Raw genomic sequence first — 13,866 nt, forward strand, 5'->3', positions numbered from 1 at the left:
GTAAAAGAACACTAAATAAGGATAAAAAACATTACTCACAAATTTAAAGAAATTCAATATTCAGAGTCCGTATGTTTAAAAATGAGTTGAGTGTAGAAATACATAATCTTCATCTTTCGACGTTTCTTATTGAGAAAAAAAACAAAAATTTTCGGATTCAATTAATAAGAAATCGATGTTTTTGCACTCAACGAAAAAAAAATTATCCTGATTCTTGATAATATTTTTCTTTATAAGGCCGTTGCAAATATTTTTTGAAGTTTATGTCCCTCGACTCTGATCAAAGTCGAGGGGGGGGGGGGGCAAAAAAATAAAAAAGTATAAAAATTTAAATTACGAGCCATGGTTTCAACATTTTAATGAAAAAAGTGTTTTTAAATGCATTATACTCCTGTCCAGTTGTTTTGCATCATTAGTTTCCAAAATATCTAAGTATAAACAAAATTTTTTTTTTGCGAAAAATAAAATTTTTGCGGTGCTGTACATTGGAATTTCATAAAAAATCAAAACATTTTTAAACAAGCCCAAATATGATTATTAATGCAGAAAAAAGCATTTTAGATTGTTTTCAGTTGATTAGACTTCTATTTTCATGGAAATTTTGAAGTTTTTTGGAAAAATATTTGTTTTGCCCCCTGATTTTTCAGACCGATTTTGAAGGAGGAGGGGGGCGACATAAACTTTGAACAATATTTGCAACGGCCTAAGTTGAAAATAATTTTATCTCTCTCAATATTTTTTTTAAATTAAAATTGCTACCGCTCGAAATCCGCGCCGTCCGTAACAACCCTGTTTATTCCATAAATGTTTGTTTTATTTCTTTAATTCTTGAATTTAATTCTTTAATTTTTAATTTCATTTCACCATCACTATTTTGCTTACATTTTAGATTACACAAAATTAGATAACTTTGGATCATTTTTAAATCATAGTTCAGTTTAATTTCGAGATAAATAAAAATTTAAGTAACGAATACTTAAGTGAAATTTTGGAAAAATTTCTAACCTTACAATTTTTTAGAATAAGAATTTAAAAAATTAAGAAATCAACAATACCAAAATATCAGAATTCCTGAATTTTCAAAATTTATAATCTTCATGCTTTAGAATTTTAGATTTTTTTTAAATTTTCAAATGTTCGATTTTTTTAACTTTTGATTTTTTTAATCATTCAATTTTTGTATGATATAATATGATATATATGATATGTATGATATGCTGAGCAAACGACCAACTTTAGAACAAATCTCTGAGGATGGTGTGGCAACTGCCTCATATTGTCCCACCTTGTGAGCGCTAGTAATTCGTAATTTTCAGTTGAACTCAAATCTAAAGCAAATCCTCTTTTTTTGATTATTAAACCTAAACATATTGCAAACAAGCTACGCGCTTTTCATCGTGATCCTTTTCTTAAGCATTTTTTATATCGAGTTTTGCGTTCCTTCCGGACTGACCAATATAAAAAATTAAATATTATCAATGTTGCAAAGTTTGGACAGGAAGACATTTAAATACATCATCAAGGGTGAATTTTCAAAAAGAAATAAAATTTTGTAGTAATATTTTTAAGATCATCGAAATTCCCTGACCCAGCTTAAAATTCCCTGACTTTCCCTGACTTTTCCAGGTCAAATAAAATTCCCTGACAATTCCAGGTTTTCCCTGACTTTTCCAGAAATCGACACCATGTATTAGACAAAATGACTTGTTTTCTAAGGTGGCCCATTCTGCCCCGCAGGGTGGCCCATTCTGCCCCGCACCCTGGAAATAAAGTCGAAAAAACTTTTTTTTTAAAGTGGTTCAAAAACAGTTTTAAGCTAAAAAATTTCATCAACCAAGTATATAACATTGAAGGGAACATCCCAAAGCATAAGCCTACTACACTGAATTCATAAGTTTTCATGTTTTTCTATGGTTTTTTGGCGCATTTTACTTAGGCGGGCCATTCTGCCCCCCCTGCCCTATAAGTTTTTTTTTACGTAAAAAAAATTAAATTTCTGAAAAATTAAAAAAAAACATTTGTAAAATAAAAAAAACATTGAAATTTCATTTTAAAATTCATGTAAGTTTCATGAAAAATGCGAAATTTTATGGACATTTTCGTTACAGAATATTTGAATAAAAAAAATATTAGAGAATGTAAAAATTGCATTAAATTCAGCATAAAATCTCTCCACTTTTCCCTCTTAAAACGCACTTTCCACCCTGGAAAAAAGCACTTCTTAACTAATATTAAACCATTTTCCCATTGTTTATCAACTCGAATCATTTCCCCCGTCAATCTGCCTTCGGCAGAACCATCTTTTAGATGCTTCATGATTCTCGCTTCCTGTCCCGCGCATGTTTCATCAAACCACCTTCCAAGCTGGAAATCACGAACCATTTCCCGTTAAACCTTCCGAAAGGGAAAGCCACTTCCCTTTTAGAATAATTATTTTAGAAAAAAAAAGTTGAGAGTTTTCCCGGTTAGAAAGCGATTTGATGTTGGACACGCACATTTTTTGAGATTCGAGCCCCCGCAGTTGTGGACTCGCTCGATTTTAGTTTGTTTTTTTTTGTAAGCCGCCACAGAGATCTAACAATTTACCTAACTTTTGTTTTTGCTTTTTTTTTGGAAAGAATTACACACACTTGAGGTTGATTTGCTCAGTTATGCGGAAAAACCATAAAAGTAAAGCTATTTACAGAATTTTACACTTTTCTTTTTACAAATCAAATCATCGATTTAACGCACCTCAAAGAAAGAACGAAACTTCGTCGCCACACCCTTCTCCGCCTTGAAACAAAAACACCACGTTTTTTCTTCATTTCTTGTCATAATTTTCTTTGTCCTAAACACAAACAGAGCACAGCCATTCTCTAATATGTAAATGTGGGTGTGGCGGCGGCGCCGCCGCCTTTCTCTGGCGTTAATTTTAAACTCTTTTTTTTGGCCAAACAGCACAAACACAAAAGAAAGAAGACGAAAAAAATGTGGTAATAAATAACAATCTTTGTTTGTTCCTATTTAGCGAAAAGAAAAATGCGATTGTTTCGATTCAAAATTAACAGAGTTGTTGTTGTGTGCACTGGAGAGTTATTTACAAAAAAATCAATTGCGATTTTTTTTTCGTTTAAATTAGCCATCGATACTAGGAGCTTTGTGTGTGTATTTTGTCTACTCTTTCTTACACTATTATCATACACTTCTAGGTGAACTTACTCGCTTTTGCTTGCCGTTAATTTTTTAAATGTTTTTTTTTTGTTTTTCTTTCTCTTTTTTACATAATGTCTCTTACGCTTCTAACAAGTTTTTTTTTCTTCTTTTTGTTATTTTCAATAGTTTTTTTCTTTTGCTCTCTGTCAATTCAAGTAAAAATAGTGTGTTGTTGGAGCTCTTCTTAAACAATCGAGACTAATTTTGCTGTTGTAACGATTTCATACAGGTGAAAAAATGTAACCTTCAAACCTAGCAACTTCTGGTTCTTAAAACTGAAAACTGTCAAAACGAAAAAGAAAGCACTTGAATAAGAAGAGCTGCGTCTACGCGGGTTTCGTGCTAACAGAGTCCCTCTGGCGTCACTTAACTATAAGGCTTCCCCCCTCCTCCTTCTCCTCCCGGCTGGCGGCCACGTCCAGCTCTTCAGTACGACTACAACTGCTCGACAAACTTGGTCAGCTGGTCCTGCGCGTTCAGGGGACTCGTATCGTTGGGGCCAACACCGCCTCCCCCTCCCCCACCCGGCATCTGGTTCGGATCACCGCCCCCAGGGGGAACTCCCTGGCCCACGCCCGGACTCTGGTGGGGGTGCATGTGGTTGTGCATGTCGCCGCCACTCGGCGCTGGCGAGTGCGAAGGCATGTGGTGGGGCGAGGGTTGAGCGCGCGGGGAAGCCGACGGTTGACCGCCGCCGCCTCCTCGCGGAGATGGGACGGCTCGCGGTGATGGTTGTGGCTGCGGGGATCGGATTGGCGGAGGTGAGCGGACCGTTTGCATGAGCTGCTGCTGCATCGCGTGCTGCGGCGTCGGAGGACCCATCACTTGGCCGCCCGGGCCCTGCTGCAGTTGCTGGGATAGTACGTTGACGCCGCCCGGGCCTTGCTGGCCGGGGCCGGGCTTGAGGCCCTGCTGCATGTACTGCTGCTGCTGTTGCTGTTGTTGCTGCTGGTCGGGGAACATGCCGCCGCCCGGGCCGTAACCGCCGACGCCCATCTGCTGCTGGGGCCGGGGTCGTTGCTGGTAGGGCGGCGCCGGTTGCATGTTGTTGCCGCCGGACATGGCCAGCTGGCGTTGTAGGAGCATTTGCTGTTGGTGCTGTTGTTGCTGCTGCTGCTGTTGTTGCTGTTGTTGTTGCTGCTGTTTGTACCATATCTGTTGTTGGATCTGGGGAGAAAGACAATGTAAGGTTACCTTGAATAAAATTGGAAAATCCAAAAAATCAGCAATTTTAATGTTAAAAATTAAAAAAAAATTTGGGCTTAAATTTTGAATGTTTTCAGTATTTGACAATTTATTAACAATTGCAGAATTCCTAATTTTTTTAATTTTTCATACTATACTCTAACCATTGCATTCGCAATGAGTCATGTTTGCGGCTAATTTTACACAGTAGGCCTGGCCGCTTTAATACTCTGTGATGTTTCAGTGCATTCTTATACAATGGCGCTTTGCAAATGTTAAAATAAGGTATTTCTCTGCCAACTCACACGAAATCGGATCGGAAGCCTCAACCCCTCGTCGTTTTGCAAAGAAACTTTGATCTAAGGTGTAATTTTGTTCTCTGATTACAAATCCGAGGTTTGTTTATAGACATTTAAAAAAAAAAACTTGTTTTTGGAAAATTTTCTTCCTGGAATGGAAATTTGGTGCCTAATTGGCGTAATCAGAATTTAAAAAAAAAAAACCCTAAAAAACGAGAAAAAAACACAAAAAATAGTTTTGAAATTTCTTCTATTTTTTGTTACTCAACTGTAAAAAAATATAGCATGTATTTTTTTTGGGAAATTTAATGTAGTTTTCGAATCTGCAATAACCCTTTTTGTAACATTGCTCTACAACTTTCTAGGACATTGTTATACTAAAAAATAACCCTGCAATTTAAAACAAAAGAAACCTTAATTTTTTTTTTGCTATAAATAGCCTAAATGAAACAAATGATTTTTTACAGTTAAAGTAACGAAAAATTACAGAGGTTTTAAAATTTGTTACGGAGCAATTCCAGCTCAAATCAGGAATTTTTCTTGTACTTTTGTACCCGACCCTCTCCGATTTCAATGAAACTTTGTAGACATGTTATCCTAGGCATATATAAGCCATTTTTGTGTATATGGAGCAAAATGTACCCGAAATTAACATTTGAGAAGGGCGTAAGGTATTTAAATATTTTTGTAGTTTGTAATTTAAAAATTACTGTATCTCGAAGCCGTTGCATCGTACCAAAAAGTAAAAAAGACAAACTTGTAGGAAATTGTAAGGGCTTTCTTTAAAAAATACACTGAAATAAAAATACACGCCACATCTATGAGATTTTTTGATTTTTAAGTCTAGTAGTTATTTTTTTTTTCGTTCAAAAATGTTGAGGGAATAGCCTGAGATGTTACAAAAATACTGACGAAAAATGCATGATGCTATGTCTCTCGTAAATAAATACAAAAATACCTCAAAATTTAACATTTAAACTTGAAAAACAAAAAACCTCATAGAAGTGGCGCGATTTTTATTTCAGTGTATTCGGTCTTAAAAGGGACCCAAAAATGTGTTGCTGAAGAAATCAGTTCTATCTTGTAGACTGGATGCTTCTGCAAATTTGAGCAACATTCAACGCAAAGTCACCCTCACAGTCATTTGACTGTAATCAGAAATACATTCGCACAGAACAAGTTCGTTTGACATTCGCCCCTTAATTCCGATCACTTTCCCCACGAATGCATTCAAACGAATTCGTGTATGAACAAATGAGAGCAGAACCGCACGATGATGAGAGAGGTTGAGAGAGCGTAAAAGAGAGAGAGAGTATGTTTCTTGAGTGCCTAACTCGGTTTTGTTCGTTTCAACTTCGTGTGCGTTCACAGACGGTCGCTTCGAAATGATGTGTGAACATTAAAATAACGCTGTCGATGTCTATGAATGCTGACTGATCTCACAAATGTCATGCAATCACTGTCAGTGACCGTTTCCTTTTAAAGCCTTGGTTCTGGGTTCTTCATAATGAAAATGAACCGTTTCAAACATAAATGTTATTCTAATTTTGACGTAAATTTCAAATTTCGTTTTTTCAGGATTATCTAGGTTGTCCGAAAGGCCTTAAATTACCATTTGAAGATTTTTCCCAGATTATTAAAAAAGATGTGATAAATAACAAAATCAATTTTCCAGCACAGCAATTTTGTAGTACTTTTTGGGGTCTTAAACTTCCCAAAATTTTGGAGCGATTTGTTTAGTCTTCGCAAAACTATTTAATTTTCTATGAGAGTTTGTAAAGGAAAACAAAAGTTTAATGGATCGCTATGAGCCATACGATGTATGGATGGTACTCACCGGTATCTGCTGCATCTGCGGGTTTCCGCCGCCGGGTTTACCCCCGCCGGCCATCCCCTGGACGCCACCGCCCTGCATCCTGTTGGGCGCCATCGGCCCTCCACCCGCCGCCGGATTATAGCCCATGCCACCGACGACCGGTCCCTGGCCGGGACCGACTCCGACACCCTGCTGCTGCTGACCCGGCCCAACGCCAACTCCTCCCACTCCAACTCCGACTCCACCCGGATGCTGCTGCATCATCGCCTGCTGCTGGCTCTGCTGACCCTGCTGCTGTTGCTGCTGCTGCTGGCCGGGCATTCCACCCTGGTTTTGGTTCTGCTGGTTCTGGTTCTGGGGAAGCAACAATCGATTAAAACCATTTCTTCAAAAGACTCAAGTTCAAACTCACCATCTGCTGCCGCTGCTTGATGAAGGCCGCCATCAGCTGCGGGTTCGCCTTCAGGATCGACAGCAGCTGCTGTTGCTGTTCGGGTCCGGCCTGCGGGTTCTTGAGCGTCGCCATCAGCTGCGCAATGGCGGCCTTGGGTTGATTCGTTGGCAGCTGCGAACCGGGCGCTCCCGGCTGCTGACCCGGGCCTCCCACGACCTGCTGCTGCTGGTTGGGAATCATTCCTCCTCCCGGGCCTTGGATGCAAACGCCACCACCCGGTCCGGGCCGCATGCCGCCCATCATCTGCTGGCCACCGACGCCGGCGCCCATCATGCCCTAAGAAGAAAATCGTAGTATTAGCAATTAAGTCTCGAAAGAGAAAAACAAACTCCCAAAACTTACCCCCTGCATCGGATTCGGTTGCTGCGGCCCTTGCCCCTGTCCCTGCTGCATCATGCCGGGCAAGTTCGGCCGCATTCCTCCGGGGTTCTGCTGAACACCGCCGGCATTCGGATACCTCGGGTTGCCCCACTGATCCAGCTGGGCCATCACGTTCTGACCGCCGGCTCCCACAACGCCAACTCCCGGCCCTCCTGGACCACCCATCGGTCCAACTCCTCCGACCGGTTGCTGTTGCTGGGGACCAACGCCACCCATGGGCCCAACTCCGCCTACGCCACCCATGTGACCTCCGGCGGCAATCGCTCGCTGCATCACCGGCGGTGGCATCGGAGCCCCACCCGGATGTCCCTTGCCGAAGCTTCCGTGCGGTGCCTGTTGTCGTGCGGCCTCCTCCTGAACCTGCGGAAGTCGAAACAAAATTCTCCCCATTTAGAAACAGCAAGTCCCAGCAACACCCACGACCACCAAGGTCTTACCTGTTTCAGCGCCTGCATCACGTTCGGCGGCGGAGGCTGGGACTCCTGCTTCATGCCGGACATTCCGGCCGGCCCGTGCGGGCTTCCCAGCCCACCGACCTGACCCAGCGGACTGGGTGCCGCGGCCGAGGGGCTCATGCCGCCGCCGGGAGTTCCCACCATGCCGCCTGGACCGATGCCCATCCCGCTGCCAACGGAACCGACACTGCCGGGTCCACTCATGCCACCTGGACCCATTCCGCCGCCGCCGCCGCCTCCCATGCCGGGACCACCCGGACTTGGACCGGCGCCACCGCCCATGCTGTTCGGGCCCGGGCTCATGCCACCGCTGGGACCACCCGACGGAAGTGGGCTCGGCCCGCTGGAGGCGGCTATCGAAGGCGTCGACGTGGTGCCCATGCGAGTCGTGTTCATTACGGCCATTCGCCGTCGCAGTAGTTGTTGCTGTTGCAGTCTGGGATGGGGGAGAATAATTAGAAATTGGTTAGCATGTTTTTGAGTCGAATATTATAAATAAAAAATAATTTCTAATTTGGTCCATTTTTTTGGGCCTAAGCGTTTTGCCTAACGAGATTCCGTTTTTTTTTTATCTGACCCAGCCATCTCCACAATCCCCGGATTTCATTCTAAATACTAATGAAAAGGAAAATCACAGATTAGAAAAGGCCAATGCGGATGAAGAGCAAATCGAGCACAAATCTCGATTATTTTTTCAAAAGGCATGGCGCATAGGACCTTTTGGAAAAGTACTCTAGGAATATATTTTTAAAGTTGTAATGCAATTTTTGTTTCATAGAAAAAATGGACAAAAATGCCGGTAATTTTGATTTTTTTAAGTGTATTTTTTGGAAAATAGAAATATTTATTTTTACTTCAGTTTATAATGTACAATCAAATTTGCAATCGGAAACTACTCAGCAGACATTTCGATTAAGTGCATTGTTTTCAAGATATCTCGGGTTAGTTTTCAAAAGGTCCGTTTTTCGCTCAGTTTTCGATCAATTTGCAAAACATCATATTCATAAATTCTTTAAGTTGCACGCCCTTTAAATGCTTTTTACTAAGAAACAATGGAAATTTGATTTGTTAAAAAAAAATATTAATCGAATAAAGGAGGTATTAGACTATGAAAAACAAACTCGAACTTTTTTATGTTTGACAATTTGTCAAACTCGCAAACAAAGGCAAATGTATGTGGGCCGACGTTCCTGCAAACAAACATAGCAGGCAAACTGTCAAAAAGTGTGTTTGTTTGCGAGTTTGTTTGTTTGTCATAGTCTAATACGTCCTTGAGTGTCGAAGCTCGCGACGGTTCCCACTGAAAATTTTGGCTCGAGCCTCGAGTCGATCTGGCTCTAGATCGAGCCTGAATCGAGTCGAGGCTCGAGCCAAAATTTTCAGTGGGAGCCGTCGCGAGCTTCGACACTCAAGGACGTATTAGACTATGACAAACAAACAAACAAAGTCGCATTTTTTCGTGTTTGACAGTTTGCCAAAAATGCAAACTTGTTTGCGACAAACTCGGAAACAAACAATAATGTATGCATGCTGACGTCTCAAGGAGCTATTAGACTATGGCACACAAACTAGCACTTTTTTATGTTTGACAGTTTGCCAAACTCGCAAACAAAGCCAAATGTATGCAAGCAGTCGCTTCTGCAAACAAATGTTGGCGAACAAACAACGCAGACAAACTGACAAACTGTCAAAATGTGCGAGTTTGTTTGTTTGTTTGCCGTAGTCTAATACCTCCTTCAGCAAACAAATGCAGGCAAACTGTAAAAAAATGCGAGTTAGTTTATTTGCCAAAGTCTGATACCTGCTTAACCAGAGATATGGCCACTTAAAGTTTGATTTTAACTAAAAAATGCAATTTTCAGATGTTTTTTTAAATAGTGCGCATGATTAATATTGAATATTTGGCTTTTTTGAAATGTTAGTCTTGAATCCACAATTTCCAAAATGTTTTTTTTTTCGAAAAGATCAGAAAATTTCACAATTGTTTGATTTTTTAACATTACAACAATGGTGTGACTTTGAAAACTTCAATATTTTCCTGTTTGTTTTTCTTTTATCTACTGTATCTCAGCAACCAGAGGTCAAATATTCAATGTCAGACGAATTTTAGGAAATTTTCTGAATTTTTCGAAACATAAAAAAAACGGAAAAGTGCAAATTTCCAGTTAAATCAAGCTTAGAGTGACAATACTTCGCTTGAGCGAATTTTTGCGAAGTCCTTTTTTTAAATATGTTTTGTTTACTAATGTCATCTTTTGTTATTTTTGTGATTAGTCTTGTTTTTTGGGAAAAAATATAGTTGTCGAAAAATATAGTCGTACAAACAATTTTTAAATGCATAATCAAATTTTAAATCCAAATTTTGTTTCCAAGTTAAGGCATTTTTTTAAGTTAAAATCTTCAGAAATTTTTGTTTTTTATTTTGCAATTTAATCTTATCTAACACAAACGCAGCCAGTCCGATGAAAGCATGATGGAAAGTCTTGTTATTAGCTTACGCCTCAAGCACTTTTCTTGTCATTATTAATAATTGCAGTGCATCCGAGAACACCCGAAAATGTATTACAAAAATAAAGCAGCCAGCCCTACTGCGTTGTGTTTACCGCAGAGAGGATTAAGTGAACGGACCACTCTCCACAGAATTTATATAAGAGGTGGGATGCGTGGACATACCGTACCAAACGCTCATTGTTTTTTTTTTGCAATTTAAAAATATTAGCCAGCCTTGAAGAAATATGTTCGAAATCATAAGAAAAAAAATCGCTAAATTGGCTGGTTTTTAAGATGATTTTTTTTTGTGAACAATTAGTTTTTCTCATTGTCACCTCAATTTATTTTTAACAGTCAATATTTTGAATAACATTGGTTCAATTTTCCATGAGAAGGAATGAAACTTTTGTTTAATTTTCTGCCCTATTCAATAACAATAATTTTGTAATTTTAAAATCAATTTAAGAAAGTTAATATATTATATTAATATATTAAATCACAAATGTCAAAAATAGCCAAATTTTACAGAATTACTTTCTAAGTTTTGGCGGAGCCGGACAACGCCCAGAAACCTCGAAATGGGTCACTGTAAGCAGCGCGAGAGCTGTCATCACCCAATACCCTGAATATGAAATAAGTTGTATCAGCATAAGCCTGATACACAGATTATAATTTTTCATAATTTCACTGCCGGCCCGCGGATACGAAAATGACGACGAAAATGAAATTTTGAGAATTTCCAAACCTAAACATTGCAACGAAATAAAAAGAGAGCGAAACAAAACTCCTACATACCTCTGCTGCAGCTGCTGCTGCTTCAGCTTGTGCTTGATGTTCGGACAGAACGGCACCAGACACTTGGCCTCCTGGCAGTGCTTGGCGTGGTAACAGCACAGCGCAATCAGCTGCTTGCAGATCGGACAGCCGCCGTGCGTCTTCCGCTTGCAGTGCTTCGTGTGCTGCACGACGCGCTTCATCTTCTGACAGCTCGGCAGCCGGCAGTTGGCGTCTCGGCACTGACACGCGTGCACCAGCGACTGGATGCACCGCTGGATGGACTGCTTGCGCGCCTCCTGCGGATTGGTCTGCTTGATGTCCGTCGGGGACGAGCCATCGTCCAGGTCGAACCCGAGCTTGTCCATTTTGTGCTGGTGACCAACCTTGTCCTTGCACGTAATACACAGGTCAAAGTCCTGAGGGGAAACACAAAGATTACGCTCCAATTCAAACATTCGCTCTTCTGACTCTTCAACTTACATCACACACGGTGCAGTGGTAGCGCGTCTCGACGTGGTTCTTGCAGTTGTTGCACGTGTACACAAACTTGTCCTGGCCCTGGTTGTGCAGCTCGTACAGCATGCACAGCGTACTGAACTGGGCCCGCCGGAGCGACGAAAACTCGTAGTGCTTGTCCCGGGCCATCGTCAGGAACGCGTCCCGCCCGTCCATCAGGTCACAGTTGATGAGCGGGTCCGGATCTTGGATGGGCTGTGCAAACAGAAACAGGAATTAGAAACACGAACTTCTCTCTTTCAACATGGTTCCAACTCACCGCCAGCGAGGCCGCCGACTGGGCCGAGTGCAGCCGGATCACGAAGAACACCTCCTTGTGCTTTTCCATCGTGGCGAAGATCTTCGCGCTGAGATCGTTGCCGATCTGCTCGTTGGACTTTTTGTTGTTCTTGCGCTGGGCGGCTTTCGATTTGTTCGATTTTTTCGCCTTCTTCTGGCCGCCCTTCTTCTTGCCGTCCGCGCCGGTGTCGCTGTCGTCGTTCATCGACATGATCTGTACAAAAAAAAGAGGAGAGGAGTGCAACGTTGGGTTTGGTTAGTAGATTCCAGGGCACACACATTAGATAAGGGTTTTCAGCTGTCAAAAAATAGCACGAAAACCGAAGATGGAGATTTTTAGAAAATTAAAAAAAATCCGAACAAATTTCACCGGATTTTATCTTGTTTAGCACGCCAATGAACCGAAAATAACTGTAATCTCAAGAAAATGTAAAAATTTAGACTTTTTTAAATTGATTCAATTCTTATAAATTCTAAAATTCCTGAATTCTTAAAATTCAAAATTCTGAAATTATTAAATTCTGAAATTCTTTAATTCTTAAGTTCTAAAATCTAGATTCTAGATTCCTTAATTTATAAAATCGTACTCATTTTTTTTAATTCTAAAATTTCAAAGTTGTAGTTGTCTAAACATTTAAAAATTCTGAAATTCTAAAATCTGTAAATTTACAGATATCTAAATTCCTAAAATCCTACACATTTTTTTCTAAAATTCTACAAAATTTAAAAGCTGTAAAATTTGAAAATTCTAAAAATTCTAAATATTCTAAAAATTCAAAGATTCTGAAATCCTAAAATCCAGAAATTCTCAAAATTCTGAAACTCACAATTTCTAAAATTCCAAAATCCCTAAACTATTAGATTCTTAAATTCCTGAAATCCTTACATATTTCTTTTCCAAAATTCTAAAATTTAAGAATAAGATGCATTCTAAAAATTCAAAAAAAAATTGAAAATTTTAACATTTTAAAAGTTCAAAAAACTGAAAACTTTCAAGTTCCTAAATTTTAACATTCTAAAATTTTTTTTAATTCTAAAAAGTCAAAAAGTTCTAAATATTCAAAAAAAAAATAAATTTTCAAATAATACTAAATTTAAAAATTCTATTTTTTTTAATTATAAAATCCAGAAATTCTAAAACTCAAAATTCATTAAATTCCTAACTTCTAAAAATTCTAAAACTCAAAATTTCTTAAATTACTAAATTCGGAAATCCCTAAACAATTAGATTCCCATATTCCTGAAATCATAACATATTTCTTTTCTTAAAATCTTTAATTTTAAAAATCATAAATTAAAAAAAATGTAAATTTAAAAAATTCTGGAAAATTTGAAAAATCTTCAAACTTTCAAGTTCTTAAACTTTAACATTCTAAAATTGTTGTCTAAAAATTTGAAGAACTCTAAACATTCTTAAAAATCTAAAAATCGTAAATTTTAAAATTCATAAATTTTAAACTTCTAGAAGTTTAAAAAATTCTTAAATTTTCAATTCATTTTTTTTTTAAATTCTGAAAAGTCAAAAAGTTCTAAATATTCAAAAAATTGGAAATTTTCAAACAATACGAAATTTAAAAATTCTGTTTTTAAATTATAAAATCCAGAAATTCTAAAACTCAAAATTTCTTAAATTCCTGAATTCTAAAAATTTATGAAAATCCTAAATTTTCAAATTCCTTTATTTTAAAATAAAAAATTTTAAAAATAATTTTAAAATGCTTGAAAAATCTAAAAATTAAAAACAAATTCGAAGGATTCAAAAAATTCAAAAATTCAAAAAATCCAAAAAACAAAAATTAAAAAAACTTTAAATTCTAAAAAAATAAAAATTTTAAAAAATAAAAAAAAATCAAAAAAAATATAAAAAAAATCCTAAATTCCAAAATTATTAACTTCTTTAATTCTTAAATTAGAAATTTAACAATTCCAAAATTTCTTTAAAATTATTGAAAAGTTCTAGTAATTTTTAAATTTGTATATTTTCAAATTCCGAAATGCTGAAATTTTCAAATTAGTTAA

The 13,866-nt window shown here is 38.4% G+C and overlaps 1 protein-coding gene across 3 annotated transcripts in view; it reads right to left on the minus strand.

The window, feature by feature from the left end:
• Positions 1-2,971: 2,971 nt before the first annotated feature.
• Positions 2,972-13,866, minus strand: part of LOC120414169 (histone lysine acetyltransferase CREBBP) — a 52,976-nt gene continuing 42,081 nt past the window's right edge. For all 3 annotated transcript variants that reach the window (XM_039575227.2, XM_039575225.2, XM_039575226.2), the window contains exons 8-15: positions 11,828-12,061; positions 11,533-11,763; positions 11,071-11,468; positions 7,768-8,221; positions 7,292-7,690; positions 6,908-7,225; positions 6,517-6,849; positions 2,972-4,362 (exon numbers count right to left, since the gene is read on the minus strand). In XM_039575227.2, the coding sequence (XP_039431161.1) occupies positions 3,631-4,362; positions 6,517-6,849; positions 6,908-7,225; positions 7,292-7,690; positions 7,768-8,221; positions 11,071-11,468; positions 11,533-11,763; positions 11,828-12,061 (3,099 nt within the window). In that variant the 3' untranslated portion in view covers positions 2,972-3,630. The remainder of the gene's footprint in view (positions 4,363-6,516; positions 6,850-6,907; positions 7,226-7,291; positions 7,691-7,767; positions 8,222-11,070; positions 11,469-11,532; positions 11,764-11,827; positions 12,062-13,866) is intronic.

Source organism: Culex pipiens, chromosome 1, assembly GCF_016801865.2.
Source record: "Culex pipiens pallens isolate TS chromosome 1, TS_CPP_V2, whole genome shotgun sequence".
NCBI lineage: Eukaryota > Metazoa > Arthropoda > Insecta > Diptera > Culicidae > Culex > Culex pipiens.